The 23,565-nt window shown below is 44.6% G+C and overlaps 1 protein-coding gene across 2 annotated transcripts in view; it reads left to right on the forward strand.

Annotated features, from left to right (window-relative positions):
- Positions 1–23,349, forward strand: part of CBL (Cbl proto-oncogene) — a 45,300-nt gene extending 21,951 nt beyond the window's left edge. For both annotated transcript variants that reach the window (XM_080366417.1, XM_080366418.1), the window contains 14 exons: positions 3,262–3,408; positions 4,711–4,867; positions 6,453–6,574; positions 7,524–7,661; positions 8,480–8,567; positions 9,110–9,241; positions 9,670–9,873; positions 11,389–11,520; positions 12,647–13,024; positions 13,943–14,037; positions 14,545–14,700; positions 15,210–15,313; positions 15,789–15,971; positions 18,611–23,349. In XM_080366417.1, coding sequence (XP_080222543.1) covers positions 3,262–3,408; positions 4,711–4,867; positions 6,453–6,574; positions 7,524–7,661; positions 8,480–8,567; positions 9,110–9,241; positions 9,670–9,873; positions 11,389–11,520; positions 12,647–13,024; positions 13,943–14,037; positions 14,545–14,700; positions 15,210–15,313; positions 15,789–15,971; positions 18,611–18,891 — 2,317 coding nt within the window. In that variant the 3' untranslated portion in view covers positions 18,892–23,349. The remainder of the gene's footprint in view (positions 1–3,261; positions 3,409–4,710; positions 4,868–6,452; positions 6,575–7,523; positions 7,662–8,479; positions 8,568–9,109; positions 9,242–9,669; positions 9,874–11,388; positions 11,521–12,646; positions 13,025–13,942; positions 14,038–14,544; positions 14,701–15,209; positions 15,314–15,788; positions 15,972–18,610) is intronic.
- Positions 23,350–23,565: the final 216 nt, after the last annotated feature.

Here is a 23,565-nt window from a genome sequence, read left to right on the forward strand (position 1 = left end):
ACTTTGTAGTCACTTGGCATTGATGCATTGCTGTGAGATGCTACTTTACCTACTCAGATTGCACACAAATATCGCGTGCTAACCCTGCATGGAAATGATTCAGAATTTAATTATTACCAATTACTTCCATGTTAGTTTAACAAAATAATTAGGAGGTTTTGCTCACGCCTCCATTTTTATAAGCTTAGTAAAAACAAGTACTGTCTCTCTTTTGCTTGAGTTGTAGATGGAGTAAATGATTCATAATAGCATGGTGTTTGCTTTTTTTTCCTTGCGCTGTCATAAACTCTCATCTCTTCTGTCATTTTGTGGAAGTGAGGGCTTTTAGAAGACAGCCTGGGGAGCAAGCTCTGTAGCTAAAACCTCTGATTTGCAATTTTTCTAGTGTTTGTCAGCCAAAGGCATTTCAGGGACATGGTGGGAACCTACCCTCTGGAGGAAGGGAGGGAGCTGGGCTGTGAGTTTACAGTTAAATCATCTTTGTAGCATTAGCCAGTGGCTGTGCCTCAGAATCTGAGCCTTCCCCTTGTAAATGCAAAGTTGCTTATCTGCTACTGGAAACAGAAATACACAACTGTGAATTACTTAACATTGCAGCAGGGTGGGAAGATGCGCACTCCTGATAAGTGACAGCCTGGGTTTGTATGGCTGCAGCTTCTTTGTGTATCCGTACATCTAGGTCCTGAGTCACTGATACGTGATGGTGGTCACATAGGAAGTTACTTTGCTGTTCCGATACAGCTTAGTTTTTCCTACACACAGGATCCTGTATAGGGTTCTTTTTAAGGCATGCGATATAAACCTTCCTAAAAGCAGAAGGTGAGGAATTGCAGTAGCACTACAAGGGTGTAACAAAACTATAAAAGCAGACGACTTGGAATTGTGATGCACAAGTAAGGCAAGGGGGCTTTCTGACAGTCCCTCTCTTTGGAGGCCAGTTACCTGGCTGAGAGTGGTGAATAACAAAGCTTTTCAGTCTGTTTATAGACTCAAACCACCGAATTTTGTAGCTGTTTTGAAATACACAGTTTGAATGTCTCTCTAGTAGAGAGCTGCTGAATGGAGCAGCACGCCGAAGAGCATCTGGGTGGTTTTACTTAGGGTAGTCTCAAGCACCTGTTCTTCTTGGACATGTGTGACACGGCAAAAAGCAGAATCCCTTGCTGTATAGCTGGCACCTTCTGTAGACACTTTGAGCATCTTTTGTTGCTGTGACACAAATTAAAATGTTGTTGAATAAATAAGGGTAAGAGAGGAGAACTGCCGTCAGAGACTACTTACGGTTTTGAGTCCTGTATTCCTTCTAATCTCCCAGACTGTGTCGTAGCGTGGAGAAAGGGCTCATGTGGAGCTAAGTAAATGGTAGAATATATGTCAAGCAAAGTAGGTCACTTCCAGTTGAGTTTAAACTCTTACGAAAATGTGATATGGGTGTAGAAGACCTAAGCCCGAATGTCCAGTCAAAAATTTGCAGAAAGGCTGGAGGCAGTTACCAATCTCACTTAGCTGGACGTCAGTTCCACAATCAGGCAGATTAACAGGGTAAGTACTTCATCTAAGAATAGCATGTCTGGAGCAATGATACCTGAAAAACCTCCAAGATGAAGTAAACTGGAACCAATCTAACCAGAATACCAGAAATTGGTGAAAGACTGAAACCTGGGGGGAGCACAGTTTGCTGCCGAATGCAGCTGTCTTCAGGATGATGGCACATTACACTAGTAGCATACTCGGTGAGAGAGGTAGGAGAACAAGGCATTCAGAAAATACTATGTGACTTGAGATGCTTCTATCCCCTCTCTATATGCTTCAGTATCTTGCAGTCTGCAAAATAACTTGTTGCTCAGCGTCGTAACTGAGTCTGTGTGGTGCCCTGGTGGTTGATGCAGTCTTCTGACCAGCTCTGATCTGCTGGACATAACTCAGAAGTTGTCCTTTCTCACATGATACTAGTTCCTTCTTTCACCTCCAAGCATGTGATGTGGGGGTGGAAAAAAGCCTCTGGCCTAGAAGTATCCCCGTCTGTCTTCAGGAACTCCATTTTCCTAGCATCTAGAGAATGTAATGGAGTGGAAGAGAGTCACCCTTTATTTGGATAAGGGAATGAGAGAAAGAGATGCCACTAGTGAACAGATTAGGTTTTGTTTTTTTTTTCCATCTACAAGCAGAAGATGACCTTAGCGTGTAATAGTGCTGTTGTTTGATTCCAAAGGAGGAAGACTGTTATTTTTGTATTCTTGTGCTGCTACAGGCACTGATGCTTTGAGGTACCCAAGCTCGGTGTATTTCTGCATAGCACAGTTCCAGCATAGAGCTGAGCTCCTTAATGCGGTGGCTAAGACTACAAGGAGGGAAGAATCGGTCCTGGGCTGCAGTTTGTCCTACTGGAATCCAATGCCAATCCAGTGCTAATTTCTTGTGCAGCATGTAACCCAAGATGCTCCCGATGCTGCTGTGTCCCCTCTGCTAGGCAGTAGTCCTGTCTTCTGTTTCTGGAAATGTTTCGCATGGCGACTAAATCTGAAGCAGAGAATCTCTCTCCTCCAACTTTCCCTCTTCAGTTTAGAAACGGGCATACCCTGATGGACCAGAGCACTCCTGATCCATGAATGCCATCAGGCAGAGAAGGGACTTGGGGTACCAACTTGTCATTCAAATTGGATAATTACTCCACAACCATATGGTTGAATGCCCTGACCATCCAGCTTTTGTATTTTAACCTTCCCTTGGGAGCTGGGGCTATTTAATTGGTTAGACCTTCTCTTAACAAATCTACTGTGTTGACACCCTCTGGAGACTCAGAAAGACATTCAGCTGAAATGTTCCAAGGCAGTAGCAGTTTTATATACTCTCATAAGGAATTTTCAGACCCCCAAGAGCAAAAGAGCCTGATCAGGTTTTGGCTCTGAGGATGCTGTTACTTAATAGGTAAGGTCTGAGTATTGGTTTTAGACATTTTCTGTGAATGTGTTTCCTTGGGGTGGTTTGCCTTGGAAATAACCTCCCCAACCTCAAAGAGATGATTCAAAGTTCGTCATTGTGGAAAACGTCCTGACGAACGCCGACCTTGCTGATAAGTACCGTGCGGTGGATGTGTTCTGAACGCTGGGTAAACACGTCAAAGGCAGTCCTAAATTAAGAGGAGTTTTCTAGGCTGGGATAATTCTTTAATTGGAATAGGTACTATTTCTGTTTTGTTCAGAGTGCTAAACCATGTCTGTCTTTTCTGAAAGAAACGTTTGGTTTTGTGGTCCTTTGTAGGCGTAACCTGACGAAGTTATCCCTGATATTCAGCCATATGCTGGCAGAACTCAAAGGTATTTTCCCAAGCGGCCTTTTCCAGGGTGACACATTCCGGATCACCAAGGCAGATGCTGCAGAATTTTGGAGAAAGGCTTTTGGTGAAAAGTAAGTTTCTAACTGTGCTTATAAATAGGGATGTGGGAACAAATGGCACACTGCACTGTATATTTTTAAAAATTCTGGTTTGCAGTTCGGAAAGGTCTTTGTCAGGTTAAAATAAACGATGGGAGACACCTGCTAGTCATTTGGTCCAGTCTCTGGGGTGAGGTACAGGATTGTTCCTACATTATATTTCCCAGTTTTCCGTCCTGTGATGGATCTTTCCCCACTTTCCTGTGGAGACTCTTGTACTGTCAGAGTTTCCCTCGATTATTGAGCTTAAATTTTCCTCTCCTTAATTTAATTCCTTAACTTGTAAGCAAGCTCCACAAACTCTGCAAAATAATCTGCTTGCTTCTTCCAAAGGTCACCATGTCCCCAACATTAGTGTCCTTTAGCTAAGCCATTGTATTAAATTCTTTTCATCTTCCCTCCAATTAGTCTTTCCAATCACTTAGTCACCTTCTAGCTTCTCTGAACTTCTGTCGGTTTGCATAATGGCTTTGTTAAGATAGAATGAAGGAGAAAGTGAAGTGCAATGTATATTTGTGTGCAAACTGTTGAAATGCCAGTTTTAATTTTTGTATCTGATGGAATGCTGACTAAATGAACTGTAGAGGTGTCCACAGCAATGTTTGAGGATTAAAGTTAATGGAATTGGGTACTACTCTCTAAGGCAACTAAGGAACCTCACATAAAGATTTTAATTAGTAGCTGTCAGAACAAAAAATAGTAATGTATTTACTCATGAATAACACAATTGTCTGAAGCTGGGCATGTTCTATGTTTCTATTCCACTTGATACTCTAAAAGAAGGAAAATACTCCTTTAAACAGGAGCCTCTGTTTTAACTTCTGATTATCTTACTTCTCCAGTTAATCCCTCTTTAGAGAATTGTTTTCAGCTTTTTTTTTTAACTATATAGACCTCTACTAGAGGGCTTACTCTTAACTCTTTCTCTGCCAGCTGCAACACTATCAAATTCATATCAATTGATGGTGTTGTGTACAGGCCAGGGTGCATACGTTGACATCATAGGACTGCAGAAAAAGGGAAAGGAGAACTGGATTTCAGATCCCGAAGTTTTGCATACGCAGAGAAAATTGCCTCAAGTTCATTTAGCTGCTGATTTCCTGCAGTACTGAGAAATCTGTGCTTCCATAATTTGAATAAATCTCCTGTGGTTAATTTTGATTTCCCTCTCTTCCGTTCTTATGAGGTGCATGCTCACCGAAGAAATGTATAAGGTATGTACGTGGTGGTGGTCTTCAGACACAGCACATTTACAGGTAGCTTGGTTTTCCCCAGGACTATCGTTCCTTGGAAGAGCTTCCGTCAGGCTTTGCATGAGGTGCATCCCATCAGCTCAGGGCTGGAAGCCATGGCCCTGAAGTCAACGATTGACTTGACATGCAATGACTACATTTCAGTATTTGAATTTGATATCTTCACACGGCTTTTTCAGGTAAGAATTGAGGAACATGAATCACTTGAAATGTGTCTCAGTGCCTCAGGTTAGACTCTTTTCCCAAGACAGACGGTATTTTACACACTAAAATGGCATTATTTATGCTGCAACGGGTTTGGTCATCTTGCCCTTCAGCTCCTAAACAGCCCTAGTAATACTTAGGACCCTATGTTGCAGTAAAAATGTGTGACACTTCTGGCTGTAGAAGAAAAAAATGTCTAAATATATACCACAACTGCAGGGCACATTCAGTATACTCCCATGAGAATCAGTTTTTCCCTTTTGTCCTAGTTGTGGCTGGGACACAGTTAATTTTCTTCCTCGTAGCTAGTACAGTGCTGTGTTTTGGATTTAGACTGAAGTTCTGACACAGCTTCTGTAAGCCAGGAAATGTGAGGCTTAGTTAATCCCTCTGCCGTTCCTTGTCCTTTTCTTTCTTGTCATATTTATTTCCATGGGGGGGGGTTGTACAGGATGGAGCACGAGCAAGGAAATTTGGGCTTCCTAGCTTTTGTACTGACACGGCCAGGGTGTTGTGGACACGTCTGCATTCTGTGGATGAGAAATATCTGTATTACTGAAGTGATATTAATAGTAGGTAAAATTCTAACCCACAGTCTTTAATAGTGCTAAACTCAAAACCACAGCTTCTGATGGTACAATTGGGTATTTACAAGAACAAACACTTACTTCTTTGGCTCTGACTTGCCTTTTCCCATGTGATAGGGTGGGTTGTAATTAAGATATGTCTAGATGAAAAATTCCCATGTCCGGTGTTGCAATGCAGCTGATCTCATTCAGTACTTTTTCCAACTATAGTATATAAAGAGCAAGTTAAGAGTTGCTGCAGTTTCCAAGAGATGCAAATTTCTTAGGGAGAGTTAGTATCTTCTTTTAGACAAGTTGAGAAATTTGGAAAAATTGGATGAGATTCAGACACCCAAAGCCCTTCTCGGGATTGAGAGCGAAAGCTCTCAAATGGTTGTGACTTTTTGTGTGTCATTTTAAGGAATATTTAACATGTATATGCTGGTTTATTTATTCAAATCTTAAGCTAGCCAGTAATCTTTGCCACACCCCAGTGAGGTTAGGTGGTTAAAGAATAGGTACAAGCAATTTACAGTGAAACTGAGACAGAGAGGGAAGGTCACTTTCCTGAGGCTGTATGGGAAGTCGGTGTTAGGGATCAGACTAGTCATGGTTTGTGGTCCTGCACATAATCTTATTAAACTCCTGTCTATCCCTGTCTCAGGAATGAGTCATTTTCTCTGCCGAAGCAGCACTAATTGATTGCTTGTTCTTGAGCTGGCTTTTTGTGACCTCAGTGACTTCCCCCTTCGCATTTATTAAAGGAGTTTTGATTAAGGACTGTGTAGGTGATGTTTTTATCACGACAAGAGAGAAACTCAAAAGCCAAGGCTGCTGAATAAGAATACAGCTTGCAGTTCCTCTGCTGGATTTATGGTGGGATAAGAACCCTGCTTCTTTAACTGAAGGACTGATTCCTTTGATTAAGGAATATTGTATATGTTGATACCTTTCAGAAGTGCGTGGTTAATATATTTTGTTGTTGTTTCTATAGCCATGGTCCTCTCTGCTCAGGAACTGGAATAGCCTAGCGGTGACTCATCCTGGTTATATGGCATTCCTAACGTATGATGAAGTGAAAGCCCGGCTTCAGAAATTCATTCACAAACCTGGCAGGTTAGTGCTCGGCAGCAGTGGCTTTTTCATCGTTCTTGCTAACATCACTGATTACTGCGCTGACTGAGGAGATTGGCTTTATTTTGTCTTTGTCCTCCTTCCTCAGAAATTTAAACTAGCTTGCCCTGTATTTGGAGATTATCATCTCTTAACCTCCTGCCCACCCCCAGCTGTCACAACAGCTCCCTCAAGCAGAACTGCCAGAGTGAACCTGAAGGATGGGCTGTTGAGGACCATGATTAAGGGGATCTATCTGTAGGTCCCGTAGCTTTCTGATGTACGTGCATAAAACCAGGAGGGCTGAGCCGGTTGCAGCCCCCAGAAGCACAGTGTACATTTGAAGCCAGCTTCAGAAAGCGGCATGGTAGGCAGAGTAGGCTGCAAGGTAATGCTGCAGGCTGGGCACACTTCAGAGACTGTGGTGGGCAACACATGCTTCTGGGGGGGGCTGTGGGCAGCAGTTTGGGGCTACCTAATGCCCTGGATAGAGCTTCGCCCAGTGCAACACGGCTAATGGATTATTCTTGATGCAGGAAGGGCCAAGCATTCGTTTGTGGAGGTTGTTACTATGTGGTTAGTTCTGTGCCATTTTTAAAACGGAAACCTTGTGTCGTCTGTTTGTTGGTTTTGTTGTTTGTTGGGGTTTTTTTCAAGTTAATTTGAAACCGATTATTTTAAGGGCTCTAACTTTTCTTGCTCTGGATTCTGGGTTTAATTTCACCTGGAGGCCAGTGCTTAGATGCTTTTCTCACTTCATATCAATTGCAAAATTCTCCTTTGATCTGCCTGGGGGTAAATTGAGGAAAGCTAGTATAAAGCATTAAGTTATTCCTACTAGTTTTTATTTGCTGTCTTGAGATAGCCAGACAAAAGGCTGCCTGCTTGACATTTAATCTTTTCTGTCTTTTCCGGTCCAAACTGAAGTTTCTTTTCCTTTGTGTGTTTTTAGTTATATTTTCCGATTGAGTTGTACACGACTTGGTCAGTGGGCCATTGGCTATGTCACTGCAGATGGGAACATTCTTCAGACAATCCCCCACAACAAACCTCTTTTTCAAGCACTGATTGATGGCTTCAGGGAAGGCTTGTAAGTAACTATCAAAATCAAGTTTTTTGCCCTTTTGCCCTTTTTCACTGTTTTTTTTTTTTATAAATCTTAATCCTCTGGTGAGATCTGAAAGTCAGTAGAATGATAAAATACACCCGCTGGGTTCATCACACATTATCTACTTCACAGGAGAGGCAGCACGTTACAGAGATCAAGCAATCGCTGTCGACATCGCTGAGCCCCTTTTGGACATCTCTCAGCTCGCTCTTTTTATTTAGACCTTGATTCAGCAAAACAGTTCAGTCGTGAATAGTCCCATTGGTATCAGTGGAATAATTCACATGCTTAACTGTTTTGGCACTCAAGAATACTCAGACGACTGTCTCTTGCACTGGAGAGCTGTACTGTCCCTTGCCGTAGCAGACGATAAGTGTGCGTCAGTGTTTCCCTTGTCACAGATTCTTTTCCAGTCGAGTCCTTAATGTGAGCCACCGCAACTGATACTATGGCATCGTTTTTCTTACTTTGGATATTACAGTTTCACTCTAGGATGATTTAATAAGAGTAGTCAGGGACTATAATACTCTCTTTGAAATAAAAATTGCTGCCAGGAGCAAAAACAAGCTTCTTTTTATTTTTAAAAATTACACATTTGTTTTCTGTGCAATAGCAAGATTCTTCCAAAACTTCTTTTAAATTCAGAATACCTTGAATTCCAGCCCCTTGCCTGTCACCCTCATTCTTTCTTTCCTCCGTGATGTCCAAGAGAAACCTTAGATGTGTGTGTGTGTATGTATGCATGCATGTATATGCACATGCAGAGAGACATATCTTTTTTTTCCTCCAACTGCTTACAGTTATTTATTTCCTGATGGCCGGAATCAGAATCCTGACTTGACTGGCTTGTGCGAGCCCACACCTCAGGACCACATTAAAGTTACACAGGTAAGCAAAGTATTCTATCCCATCAAACTCACTAGCTTTCTTCTTAATTTCTGGCCTCCTTAGCTGTTGATACAGTTGTCATACTTTGTATCCCCCAGACTTGTTTTTAAGGCTGATATATGTATTTTACAGGAGTTGCAGAGATCTTTGGATGGTAGGGACGGGTGGAGGAGATTGCAAAGGTTAGGTAAAGCTTTATGCAGGGCTGACAAATTTTAAGGTTTGGGGTTTTTTAGAATGTGCTGCCGAATATTCACGCTTTTGTGCCATTCAGCGTGTCTCGAGCCTTGCTTTCGTAGGCTGGGACACCTAAATGAAAATCTGGGATAACCTGAAGTCCACTTTTTTCAGAGCTTGATATATGTATCTAGTATGTAAAATTATAGTGCAATCTTTGCAGACTTCTGTTCTCCTTTGCACTGTGTTCTTCTGTTGGGGAATTTTTTTTTCCCCTGCAAATCATCTGCTGGGTTTGCTGTAGCTATGACTAATCAAGCTTGTTATTTTGCAGTATCAACTATGTCTGTCTATCTTTCCCCAAGGAGCAATATGAATTGTACTGCGAGATGGGCTCCACCTTTCAGCTGTGTAAAATATGTGCCGAAAATGACAAGGATGTGAAGATTGAACCATGTGGCCATCTGATGTGCACGTCCTGTCTCACTGCGTGGCAGGTGAGGCATTGCCTCTTGTTAATCTCTCTGAGTGAAGCTAGTTGGGCTTTTACAGAAGCGGTATATTCTCTTCTCAAAACTGTTCGGTTTCCGTCAGGTGTGGAGATAAGATAGCATAACTGAGGACGTAAGCTCGTAGTTCAGTAATATCAGCGCATCGGTGCCAGCTTCACCAGGGCAGGGAGAAGCTGGTTAGATGCCTGATCTCTTCATCTAGGAACAGGCAAGAAGTCCAAGGACTTGCTAAAAAGCTGTTTTTCTGCTTCAGAGAGAGAATACTCCGTATTCATAGCACAGTTTGCCTTTCTGTCTTCCTCTCAGTTGAAAGGTACCTGCCAAAAAGCAGGTTTAAACCTCTGTTTATTAACTATTTGTTTAATTTCTGCATCATAGTGGCTGTTTTAACAGATCTCTTCTCTTCCCTGAAGGAATCAGAAGGCCAGGGTTGTCCTTTTTGCCGCTGTGAAATCAAAGGCACGGAGCCAATTGTAGTAGATCCATTTGACCCCAGAGGAGGAGGAGGATTATCAAGGCAAGGGGCAGAAGGAACTCCCTCACCCAATTATGACGATGATGATGACGACAGAGCTGATGATTCCCTCTTCATGATGAAAGAACTCGCTGGTGCTAAAGTAAGGTCACCAGAGCGTGCACTACTAGGTGTGGCGGTTTGTACAAAGTCTGCACGTTCTCCGTCAAGTTTTCTGTGGTCTTAGTGATCTGTGCATGTGTGGGTTGTCAGACCTTGTAACAGAAAAGATTTTTCCGAGTATGAAAAACAGGGATTTAGGTTCAGTTTTGTCAGTTCAGTTCACGCTGTCTGTTCTGTTAAGCAGTGGTGATCATACTTCGAAATCTTTGATCTTTGCTGTGTTGTCTTGAAGGAATCCTTAGAAGGGTGAAAAGGCTGGCTTGACTTACGGAATGTAAGATCCAGGTTTATAACACTGCTCTGTATGCTCAGCAATGCTGCTTTGCATTTATTAGCCGTAGTTCACCCATATCAGCAAAAATTCATCCATTTTCCCCAGTGATGAATACAGCCAACCAGATACCATCTTCCCAAGGTCCTGATGACTAACGGGGTAGAGGGCAGGCTATTTTGCTGAGGAAGTAAATTCGACTGTCATCTTTTTATACAGTGTGTGATAAATTTGTATAATAAAGGTGTGATAACTCTGCCATTAGTGCTACTGCCTTCCAAGACATGTGTACAAGATGGACATTATTTATGGGTCCCTGCATGTTTTTTCCTAAAAGCTCATTGCTGCTCTTACACATCTGCACTTAGCGTGGTTTTACTGCACGGGGAAGTGAGTTTTAATTTGGCTGATTTTGATAGCTGAATTCACTAAAATAAGCTGCCTTTCCTGGTCAGAAAGAATCCTCTGTGCTGGTTTTACCTATGGCCACATTTCTCTTTAGCTTCCATCCTGGGAAACAGTGGACTGAGCAGTAAACTGGGTTCCTGGAGGTAGTTTTTGTATATATAGCACGGGGAAGCAAAGCAATTTCCTCCGTGTGACATCCTGTCACGGCTTGCAGCGGGCTAGTACTCCGTGTTTGTTGGCATTAATGAGTTCAAGCCTGTGTTAAGCTTTTCAAAGTTACGAAGCGCTAGCCTTGCTTGTAAAATAAACTTTATGAAAAAGAAAAGAACCGGCGCTGTTCTGATTCCTTAGGTGGAAAAACAGCTTTCCAGGGACAAAAATGGAGGTTACTGCTGCAACAGCCATGACGCTGTAGCCAAGGCGGTGTGCACAGTAGTGCCTGCAGTGACAAGGAGGTTTTACAGCAGACCATGCCCTCTTGTGTCGAAAAGAAAAGAAGCTTGCTCTGCTCAGGGCCCAGGGAGGCAGGTCTGTTACTCCAGAAACAGCTTGTCTTTCCTTGTGCCATTGCTAAGTGTGCGTTTTCAGTTGCGTGCCACAGCTAAGCTCTGATCTTCAAGGATTGTCTCAAGCCAGATGCTGTTGTGCTGTGAAATTGCCGTCGTTTACTGGTGTACGGTTGTTGCTGACGCAGGAATTTGTTACCAAAAGCGATATTGATTGAAGCCAGTAAAAGCCACAGAGCTTAGAAGCCTCCCTAGACAAAAGGAGTTCTGCTGAATTTTGTCATTTGTTGATTGTCCCATTCTTTTTCAGGTCGAGCGTCCTCCTTCTCCATTCTCCGTAGCTCCGCAGGCCACCCTTCCTCCCGTGCCACCGCGACTGGATCTTTTGCAGCAGCGAGTGTCCAATCCACCTGGAGCTTCCAGTCCTGGGACCACTTCAAAGGTCAAACACAATTTACCCTTTCGTCTGTGCTTTGCGGGAGGGGGGGGGGGGGCAGGCAAGAAGAACATTCTGGTGAATGCGATGTGTTCTCTGTGACATCCTTAGGGACTTTCACACATACCTTTTCTTCTTCCTTTCTGCAGTCCTGTTAGGCCACTTCCCTTCCATTCCCCACAAGAGCCCAGTCTGTCCTGAAAGCAAATGCTTCCTTCTGGGATCCGTGGTAGGAGAGTCCCTCTTTGCTGTTTAAATGGCCTTCCCATCTGTCCATCCGATTGCTAGAAAGAAGCCAGTCCTAAGCCGAAATTCTTGCTCACTCAGGGTGACTAGTGTCGTCCTGTTGAACTACCAAGTCGTTATTAGCAGCATCTTTACTGGTTTTCAGCCTCTGCCACTGCTGCCTGTGCCCTTTGGAACAGCGTTTATGGACTTGCGTTTCATTCTAGCTGGCAGCCTAGTGGGAGGTTGTCATATCCCTGTCCCACCTTTTCTTGACAAATTTTTTCCATCGAGCATTTTTTCAGATAGAAAACTAAGGAAGGAATGAAATGTGTGTGACTGGGAGGGAAGAACTGGTTTTCTGATTGACTAGCAGAAGGCAGCAGTATAATCTTGGTGGCATTTGGTCATTGGCTTTTGAGGTAGAGCTGATTCTTCAGCTGGTTTGGATGAAGTAATGAAATGATGCTTGAAAGTTCAGGCAGAAGAAAATATACATTTCTATGAATATCCGTTGCTGACTGTTAAGTGACGAATGTTAACATATAAATAACTCACAGCTGAATATTTTTTTTAAACGATGGGTATCCTTTGTTTGGAATCCAATCTAATGCTGCTGTAAGCTTTTTTTTTTTTTTCTTCAAAAAAGTAATACGGGCTGTTTAGTTCCTAGCTGTAGCTGCATGTAATTAGTGTTATCTCTTGAAGCCTGTAGAGAAGGTGTCTCTGGAGAGTTAATTTGTGGAGATGTGGAGAGTTATCTCCACATCCTTTGAGATAATTTCTTGTATAAATAGATAAAACAAAACCCAAAACTCACCTTTCTGCCACCCGCCTTCCTCCTTTTTATGTTTTGTGGCTAGGCTGCCTTCGTTAAGCAATAATTGTACGTTCTTCTGCCATCCAGGCTGCACCCGGTACACTTCACAAGGATAAACCTCTGCCGATCCCACCCACGCTCAGAGATCTCCCGCCGCCGCCGCCTCCGGACAGGCCACATGCCATTGGGACTGAAGGTCGATCTCAGAGACGTCCCCTGCCCTGCACGCCAGGAGATTGTCCTTCGAGAGACAAGCCCCCTCCCGTGCCCTCCAACCGTCAGGCGGACCTGTGGCCATCCAGGCCAATTCCAAAAGCCCCACCTGTGGCTCTCAGCCCCGCTGACCCTTGGGCTGGGAGAGAACTGTCGAACAGGCACTCGCTTCCCTTTTCCTTGCCCTCTCAGATGGACTCCAGGGCTGACAGCCATCGGCTCGGGAGCACGCTCAGCCTGGACAGCCCGGTGGTGAGTAGGCCTGTCGGCCGTGAAGGTAATTTGTGAGGAATTAAGCCTTGCAAGGGTGCCGTCTTCTCATAGTTTGCGTCTTAACAGGATGATCTTGCGTGAAGGGAGAGTAATGGGAGGACTTCTTAGGGAAGTGCTTTCATGCCTCTTAGAAGCGAGGCTGAAATCCCAGTTGGAGCAGTCACAAATTGAGAGACACAATTTCATGATCATTGTTCACCTTTCAGTTTTGAAAAACCGTGAATGTTTTACGCTGGGGCCCAGTACGCTGAAAAAGTGGCATTTACTCTTCTCAGTTTTCAGTCCTGAAAAACCCACACACAGTAGCTATGGTTAGTTTAACACAGTAAAATCTGAGTTAAATACGGATCTGTTACTATTACCAGTGTCATGACATGTAACTTAGTAGTTCAGCATATTTTTCTCCAAAAAAAGAATCTCAGGCAAAGCAAGCAGTTTTGCTTTCTTTGATTCTATTCCCTTCATTTTTCCTTTTAAAACCTCCATCTTTCTAAAATTGAAAGCAAGTACATTTTTAGCAGGATTGTCTAAGAAGCTGACACTTGCGCAGTTGTCGGTCTGTCTCTGCGTGTATGTTTGTCTGCATCCTTTCCCTCTTGTCCCCCATTTTGGCCTATTGCAGCTAAATTTGCCAAAGCCATTGGAGTCTCAAAAGATACGAATTTCCTGGAGTTTTTGTGTAAACAAGCAGTTGGCTACAGGAGAAAACCACTGCTTGTGCCCTTTACTGGGGGAGAACTGTCGCAGAACAACTGGGGTTTTAAGGTGTCGGTAAATGCTTTGGAATAAATGAAGGTGCTTCATTCCCACAGAGGATGTGTCGAATGACTGGCCGATGGCTTTGCACACTGGTATGTGTGGTGTTTCTGACTCCTGGTTTGGCATTTTTTCTTTCAGAGCTTGAACACTGGTCCAACAACAACCTCAGAGTGTGAACACCCCAAAATCAAACCCTCCTCATCTGCCAATGCGATCTACTCCTTAGCTGCCAGGTCTGTTGTTTTCTAGCAAAAGTGCTTTTTTATATCTTGCAGAACGGTAATCGTCGGGTGCGCTCCATGCTGGTGCCAGGACAGAATTTGACACAGCTCTGTCAGCTTTAGTTTCAATCTCTGACAGATTCAAAATACACAATCTAGAGAACGTAGATGAAATCGGCATCCCAAAGACCTGCGGATGGTGGTGGTAGTCGCCCTTGGCTGTGGCAGTAGGAAACAGGCTGCAGTTGCCATTAGGTCTTTTAAGAATTCACTTCTGAGTTGGTCTTGATGTGAAGTAGGTGATGTATAGCGTGAATGATATTGTCAGCTTCCTTGTGCCAGTGTGACCTGGCAGCTGGGCTGCTGAGAATCCTGAAAGCCAGGTTATTTGTTCAGACAGAATCACTATAAGATGACTGCTTGTTACTCCTGCTGCGGATTTTAAAGGCTGCTTTGATATTAATTAGATTTAGCGTAAATGTTTTCCTGATGTTTATATCTTGTCTCCTCTGCCTCCAGACCACTGCCTGTACCAAAACTGCCTCCTGGGGAACAGTCTGAAAGCGATGAAGACACTGAATACATGTCGCCATCCTCTCTGCCTGTGGTGCCTCCAGGTCCTGCTGTACAAAAACCAGAGATCAAACTGCCTTCGGAAATGACTCAGAGTTTACGGTGAGATTCTCGCACGGTTTGTACGTACTGTGCTTCCTCCTCACAGCTCTGGGAAAGCCTATTCGTTCACTAGGGTATACAATTTTGCTTGCTTGGTTTGCTGGATTCCTCCAGTGATACTCACCGGATCTAGACTAAAATAGCTATCTGTAAATCAAACGTGACTACTGCTCTTTGCAGAATCCTCATACTTGTTAAAGGAGTCAGATAACCACTCCCCCCCCCCCACCACCACCTTTGCTGGTAACCTTCTGAGAGCAGCAGCAACTGAAATGCACAATTCTATTAAAAGGTTGTGTTCTGGTGGTATCAGTTACACTCTTTTAAGCTGATAATGCTGTATTGCAACAGACTCGACTAGAGCATTTTCTGGAACAAATGTTCTTTCACCGAACGGTGGTGATTTCACTTTGAAGCGGGATCTGTGCAGAATGTCAGTCACACAGACTAGGTGGCGGTGGTTGAGCGCTGTCACTTGTCTGAAGGGGAATACATGTTCTCTCCCTCAGAGTTTTAGACTGCGACCAGCAGGCGGATGGCTGCACGTATGAAGCGATGTACAACATTCACTCCCAAGCAGCATCCTCTGCTTTTGAGACTGTCAACGCTTCTGGTGAGTGGGTGTGCTGAATAAACAACTGAGAAACTGGGGTGCAATGAAGCGGTCCCAGTGCCAGTTGGAACAGCATTTTAGACTAAATTAAATGTTACCTGCTTTTGCTGTTAATAGCTAGGATGTATGTGGAAACATCTGGGTCTGTGTGCTGCAGACTGCATGTGCGGATGTTGTTGAGAAGCCTAGTTGGAATGCACTGTAAAAATACTTAACAGCTGTTAAAAAAATTGCTGGTTTGAAGATTTTGTTCTTTTCTGGGTAGCAGTTGTCAGCTCACATCTATCATAAGTAATTTTTAATCTAATGCTACCTTCTGGAAAGAGCTTCCATTGAACGTGGAGTTTTGGCAGCAAAACTTTAGTTCTGTGTCCCGTCAATGTTTGTGGACTACAGAGGAACAGAATCTGTTCCTTGCCTTGAGAGACAGAGGGTCTGTTCAGTCCCAGGGCTCAGAATGTGCCTCTTATTCTAGATGAAGGGGATCTGGCAGCAGCCACTGCCAGCAACGGCCCTGAAGAGTCAGAAAATGAAGAAGATGGCTATGATATCCCCAAACCACCATTACCAGTTGCTATTGCTCGTCGCACACTGTCTGATATCTCCAATGCCACATCTGCCTTCAGCCGAATGTCTTTGGAAAATGACCCTGTAACAGGTTAGAGAACACTTGTAGTCGTCATACTGTAGTGGGTACTGCCGGCTTGCGATGTGTGTTCAAACTTCTGTCACTCACTTAAGGTTTTGTATGTAAGCTGTAAAATCAGATTTACAGGGCAGAACTGCGCTGGTCCTTAGGTTTGATTTGCAACTTGGAACGCCCAGCCTTGGTGATTTAATCACTGAGCTAGCAAATCATACTTAAATCATAGTTAGGAAAAGCTTTCCTCAGCTTAAAGGATGTTCCTTAAGCTGCTGTTTCCTGCAGGCCATGACATACCTTTTGTACCAGGGCATGGAACAGGACTTGGGAACATTCCTGCTCATCACTGCTCTAGGTAGAAGATGGGATGGCTGGCCTTGCACAGCTTGCCTGGCTCGGTCTGGGCTGTGGTTGTTGCCGGTAGATGGCACAACTATATTGTTCGGTGCTGTCAGTTCCTTGCAGCAGGGACGGGTGGCTCAGCAAGGTCAGCATTTTGTCCCTGGGGGAGTAGAGGACATCTTGTCCTGGCTGCAAGGCACGTTCTCTGAGGGAAAAAAACTAAAGCCTTGTCTCTCCCACAGCCTTTCTGAATAACGCCTGACTTATTCCCTACAACTGCCCAGCAGCTCTAAAGGAAGCTCTGAAACTCTTCCTCTCGGGGGGCTTTCGGAGCATCCCGGCCATTTGCCAAGTAAGAGGGGAGTGAGTTTCTTGGTCCTGCTGGAGGTAGATGGGGGGCAGACCCTGCAGGTCCTTGCCCCCATGAGTCTTGTGTTCACGTGCTTCACCACTTCCCTGTGCTTGCCCTCCTTCAGCACAGAGAAGAGCTTATTAGTGCAGAGAAGTTAATTAGCTTTCGCCTCTCCTCCCTGCCTCACATTTTGAGTCTGTCGAGTGTGGCTGACGGGGGTGAGGAGGGGCAGAGAGAGCTCACGTCCTCCTCCCAGGTGAAATACTGAGCTTAATCATGGACTTCTTTGTTTCTGCAGCCCTGAAATAACAATGCTGTTGTCCTGCTTCATAGTGTTAGGAGATCTGCTAATGAAAAACGCTTTGGAAATGCTGATTATTAGCCCTTTGGGAAGCATGTGCAGTTTTCTGAAACACTGGGTGTTGGCTACTGCTGAAGCCTGGTGTTAAGCAAGCCTGACTAGTATGGGATACATTTTGGTAGGTTTATGTTCTCATGCGTTGTGCTCTACAGTTCGGTTTCTTAATCATTTACCAAAAAAACTGTGCTAGGAGCTGTCCTTTCAAATTGACCTGTGGTCTCTGAAATTTGATCTAGCTCAAGCTGAAACAGCCCTTTCAAAAGACAGTTTGGGGGAGAGGAGTGGGTAGTCCATTTTCTCAAACATACAAAAAGCTTTTTATGCGTAAGCAGCTTGTACTTTGATGACTGGGGAGTTGAACTGCATTGTGGTGATGAGAAAGCTGCAGTGCATTTGTTTCCTGAAGAGCCTTCTCTATCATAGAGCTTTCGGTACAAGTTTTTCAGGAAGGCTCCGCAGTGACTGCTGCTTTTCTGACCAGTGCTGCAGCACCCGCTCTTCAAAAGGGATTGTTTGGACATCCTTAGTCTTACGGATTTGTCTGTTGTACACCACTTCTGCTGCTAGAATACTGTCTTGAGTGCCTTGAGGAGTAGTTTCTCCAGAAGACAAATAAAACTTTCTTTAAGGTGATCATAGATGTCATATTTGATGTCAAATATTCATGCAGGAAGGTCTCCTATGGTTTGCAAAGTAGGAAAAAATGCTTTCTGCAATGATACAGGAGGTCAGAACTCAAAAATTACCAGATGTTGGTTTAACACATTAAACAACGTGTTTTTTTTCTCCGAGGCATTAGCTAAATCCTTGGAGCGTTTGGTGTCTTGTTTATGGGCTGTTCTTTTTTTCTTCCCAGGAGTAGTGCATAATGTGGCTACTGGCAAGTAACAGATTTGAATGACTAAGAGGAAAGGCAGAACAGGCTGAGCTTACTTACCGGCAATAGCTGCCGGCCGTTAGGTAGGGTGAGCTTCAGCAGGAGCCCTTCTCGAGGGCCCTGGCCCGCTGATGGGCTGGCAGAGGAAGAGGAGCAGACCCTTCAGAGGACATAATTCGGTTGCCGGAGGGAGCAGGGGCGGTAGGTGACCTGTAACTGCTAGGTGTGGGTTTGTGCGTACACTCCCTCAGCACGCTGCAACGGGAACAATATTTCTGTGAGGAGAGATCGGCACCTGGGCAGTTAAACGGGAGGTTGCTGTCTGGTTCTGGAAGGAAATGGGAAGTTGGGTACCGTTGCATATTTGCTGTGTCATTTTTTCCCAGCAGGTCTCTGTGTCTTTTTGGAGGCTGATATCTGAGCTCTGCTCACACGCACACATATATCCCGTATTAGTTTTTTCCATTTATATGGTCTTTTCCTGATAAATGAGCCTGGTATGGCTTCCTAATTAAAAAAAAAATATCTCCATAGCCGTTTTTGCACGCGAGAGGGGAAGCTGAGCTAATCCGTACCGTTGGTGTGAGAGGGCAGGCTGGTCGAAGTGGCTTTCGGCGGCATGTTTTTGAAGTGCCATTTATCAACCTAGTCTCATTCCTGCTTTGTTCCAAGCAAGAATCACATGTTCTTCTTTGAAGTGACGCATTTGTTTCTCCTTCCAGGTTTTTCAGATGGCTCTCAAGTTCCAGAAAGGCCACCGAAGCCACTACCACGGAGAATAAATTCTGAGCGGAAAGCGGGGAGCTGCCAAACAGGTGGAGCCAGCAGTGGGACCAGCGCATCACTGCAACTCTCCAGTGAGATCGAGAATCTAATGAGCCAAGGCTATTCATATCAGGACATTCAGAAAGCACTGGTCATTGCACATAATAATATTGAAATGGCCAAGAATATTCTCCGGGAGTTTGTTTCCATTTCCTCCCCTGCGCATGTGGCCACATAGCACATTACCTCCACACCTACAACTTCTGTGGACCAGCTGCCTGGGCAGCCGTAGCCCAGCTACGCACCAAAGGGGAAGGGGGTTCCTTTAGAGACTTCGTGCTGAGGTCAGTCCTGCCTCGTAAGAGAATCAGTTATCAGGTTTTTGTGGTTCCAGATTTCAAAGCAGTGGAATGAAATGGAGCAGAATGGTGTTTTATACAGTGTATGTCTTGGAGTCCTTTACCCCTACCTCTTGTTTGAGAGAACAGATTTATTTCCAGGGTGTTGGTAGAGAAAGGTGTCGCAACAAGGGATCCCCGAGCTGATGCCCTGGAGGCTGGGGGCAGTGTTTCGTGCTGTGAATTCTAAGTGAATGCTCTGAGAAACAAAGTCTCGAGGTCAGTGTGGTGTGTCCTGTGGTTCATGGTACTAGGTTTGGATCTGTTTGCTGCTGTGTGTCTGGCTCAGGCTTTTTAGAGCAGCTGGGAGGTCCCTTTCTGCTGGGAATAAATAGGAGACCTTGGAAGAATCTTCTGATTGCTTCCTGCTCACCATGGTGTTTCCCTTTTGCCTGTAATAATAGCATTTATTGCTTATGACTCAAGCCCTCCCTTTTTGCCTGGAGATAGCATGACTAGCTTCTGCCGGGCATTTTGATCTTGACAGTGCTGGGAGTTGGATTTCTCTCATGTATGTCCTCTTGCCGGCAGCACTGGCAGCACCAGATTCCAGGCAGCTAGACGTGCTGAAGGTTTTGCGTGTTTTTGAGGGGTGGGAGAGGGTGGGAAGAATTTGAGTGAAAGCAAAGAACTGGCTGCTGCTTCTCCTTTTTTTAGCCTGGAGCATTTTGTGCTTCAATGCTCAAACTTGATTGTGGCCCTGCTGGGCTTGAGCAGCCATCACTGGACACTCCCATGCGCTCTTTCCGTAGGAATGTTGCACCTGGTAAATAACGATGTTTTATTTATCTCAATTGCACGGTGGCTGTCACAGACTAGTGGTCTTCACGCACATTCCGTCTTCTCCTTCAGAGAGCTTTGGCGGGAGCCAGCTGTCTTCGTGCCAGGCTGTTTTGTGGAATTGGTAGATGGAGCTGACGTATTTGTTGCTATCTTACCTGCTTCGCAGTAAAAGAAATGCAGCACTTCCCTGCATGGCTATCAAAACGACACGGGGGCCCTTCTTTCCATTTCCATTGCTCTAAGGTATTGCCAGAGCTTGTGTTAAAGCAGATCTGGGAAACTTCTGTATTTGTAAAATGATCACACGGCTTTAGAAGTCAGTACTCAGCTGTTACTTTGAAAGAACCTGACTTGCATACTCAGCTACTTAACTCTGTTCGTGGATGCTTGATGTGCGAGCAGCGTGTGGTTCCTTTTGAGAGGATTTAAATCGAGCAGGCATACGCAGATCACAGCCTGACAGGCGAACAAGCGCGCTGTGTACACTGAGAGGCTGTTAGCCTTTTGAAGCGTGTCTAGCGTTATTTGCATCTCTCTCAAGGGCAGCAGCAGTCACTAGGAAAAGGGTTGCAACTTGAAGTGGCGTTGGAGTGGTTATGGCAGTTGGATGCAGTTTAGCCTTTTAAAGAATCCGGTAGCTGGGCCCGTGTCTCAGAAATGGCTTGCGGTTGGCAGAGAGGACTGAACAAGTATTAGCAAAGGGAATTAAGCGCAAAATCTTTGTTTTATGTTAGAGTATAGGTTTCTCTCTAGATCTACAGCTTTATAAATTGATGCAGTGAGTTCCAGGTAGTTTAAAAGCATGAACTGCCTCTTTACTTCCCTCCTTTCTGTAGTGAAGGAAACCTTCTCAGAAACCGTAAGGAGATCTCCTGCAACACTCACAGGTCGCCACCACCGCTGCTATTTTGGGGCCAGGGCTGAAACTTGCAATACAGCACACCGAGGAGATTCACGTCGGTGGGCACGGCGCTCTGCAGTGGTGCAGAGCGGTCAGGCCCAGCCAAGAGCAGGGTCTGGCCTTGGTGGAGGTGCTGCGCTGCAGAGGAGGTGATGTCAGTGTGCATGGCACTCGGGGAAGAAGAGCTGTTCTTTTTCCTCTGCCCACGCGTGCATCCGTCAGCGGTATCAGGAGCCAGTCCTGCTCTTTCTGCGTGAATTGCTCTGCCAGTTCCGCATGGCAGCCTTGGTCAGTGTGTCCGCGGGAGCTTCTAGAGAAGCAAGCCCAGCACTGGTGCTGCTGAGGCAGGAACATGGGGCAGCTCTGGTTGTTCTCAGCTGTCTCTGCACGTTACATTTGTGAGCCAGAGCAACCAGTCCTGGTGTATGAGAGTTATTTCCTGGCTTTGTCCCAGAAAACCAGGGAAAAACACTTTTGTAAGGGAGCACTACAGTTTTATTTCCTGCTTTTTCATATTCTCTCCAGTGCTGCCACTAGCTCCATGTTGGATTTGGAGCCACTTCATTTCTGACTTGCTCTATAAACTCAGTGCAAGTGTGTTCAAGTGTGGCGCGTGACTCTTGCCACTGCCAAGGCTGCTTAAGAGCCAAGTCCAGCTGGCTAGAAAGCCTTAACTCTTGTCTTGCACAGTGTGTGTGATCAGAGTAGTGATGCCCTGTCCCATACAAGCCCTTTATTACAGGCTTGTTGTAATGTTAAATTAAATCATGCCTAGCAGAGCTATTACAGGCCTGTCTTTGGGGTTTATGTGCCAAGAGATGTTCCTATGGGTGTTGTTCCAGGTATTAGAGATTAGAGAGAGCACTCTTTGTGGCATGTATCACTAATTTTTCTGCATGTGTCTTTTCTGTCCACTGTTTGTGTCTCGATCTGACTTAGGAAACTTAAGTCTTGGCTTTTCTTCCTTAGACGTGAAAGCATTTGCTAGTACCACTGAAGTGCAGCAGAGTCCTGACCATGTCTTATGGCCGTGCTCTGTGGAGTCCATCCAAGCACTGTACAGTGTATTTTTCTTGTTGTTCTTTCAGAAAGGTAAGCCTAAGATTAATTTCTCTTTTTTTCCCTTCACCTCCTTGATCTTTATGCTTAAGAAATTAACTTTATGACGCTACTTTAAAAAGAAAAAAAAAACAAAACAAAACAAAAAAACACAAAACCCAAACCCCAAATGTCTAGTGCCTTTCTTAAGGGAATGCTGCATCGCTAGGCTGGATCTGAGCATCCACACCTCTGTGAAACTGAAGAGCCCGAGCTAGACAAGCTGTAAAGATGCCTTTGAGCATGAGACTGCTTTGAAAGGGGTGAAAAGAAGGGGCGCCGAAGATGGGCAATTGTCACTTCAACTATGACACTGTGTGTTGTAGCATTTCAACCGTGGAGGTTTCCTACTTTACCTGTTCCTAACAGTGACTTGTCTGGACTGGTGCTGTACTCGGCTTGGTGTGAAGACAGTAGAATTGTAGAACAGGATTGGGTTTGCTTGTAACGAAATACAAGTTCTGCTCACAAAAAATGCTGGGTTTCCCCCCTACCTGTCAACCCTGGCCACAAAGCAAGCAGAAAACACTTTGTACAGTGAGAGCTGGGCACCAGATGTGTGGGACCAGCGCGTGTCCCTGCACAGCGAGCAGCAGGGCGCTGTGGAAAGCAGACAAGCGTCTCTGTTCCGAACAGGTTTGCTGGCTGTTCAACGCCACCGTAGCTGAATGGGAGTCTGGAATGAGCCCTGTCCTGCCAGGGGTGTGGTAAAACCTGTCTGCTGCACTGCCCTTGTGTGTCTGTCTCTGCAAGTGCTGCAGCTTGAGGCGTGGGATGCCTCTGCTGGGGACCAGTGGGCTTGTTTCCCTTCCAAACAGTTTTTCTGCGTGCCCTTCACTGAGCCCTGCCCTGGGGGAGCCGGGGGGGTGGGGGTGGGGGGCTCGGAGTCCAGCATGTTGCTTCCTGCACTAGACCGATGACATTACTGTAGCTAATCCTGAGGCAGGGTCATTACTGTAAATGTTTGTGTTTTTTTCAGTTGAGCGAGAAAAAAATGCAACTCCCAGGGCACTTTCTTAAAGGTGCCACTTTAAAAATTAGTGGAGAATAAGGACACTTATTTTTAAAGTTCCTAATAGAAATCTTTTTTGAAATTCCCAGTGGGGGAGGAACAGTTGTTCTTTCTCTTGAATGACAAATACCAATTTGTATAATATCAGTGTTAAAATGTTGAGATTTTCACAAAATATTTTAAAAAAGTATAATAGTGTCATTAATATAAAAATATAATAGCAGTATTTAATCCTTTCAGTCTGTAAAGAATAAGGAAAAACAGAAGGTAAATATTCTTACAGAGAGTAGCTGAGCTTTAAGGTTCACTTGGTTTAAAGTCCTCATTTTGTTTGCAAATGCATTGTTAATGTTTAGAGGTTATACTAATGTTATTTATTAATTGTTTCCATTCTTGTATGCTGCCCACTAAGAGCTTCTTTGTTTGGGATTTCATTCACCTGTGTCAGTAAAAAGAAAACAAAACAAAGTTTTATTTTTAAATAAAATTTCCTTTGTTGTAGCATATGGTCTGTGTTGTGTTGGTTCTGTGAGTCCTGCAAAAAGAATTATCCTGCTCAAGCCTGTCTCGGTCCCCTTGTTGGGGGTGCCCAGGCCTGAGGTGCTCAGTCTCCTGGATCTCCTGCGGCCGGACTCTGTAGCTATTTTAGCTGTTACCACAGTTCTGTGTTAAATTCAAATTTGTATCATGGACGCTAACGAACAGAGGGCAGGAAAGATT

Source organism: Falco punctatus (genome assembly GCF_963210335.1).
Source record: "Falco punctatus genome assembly, chromosome: 16".
Classification (NCBI taxonomy): domain Eukaryota; kingdom Metazoa; phylum Chordata; class Aves; order Falconiformes; family Falconidae; genus Falco; species Falco punctatus.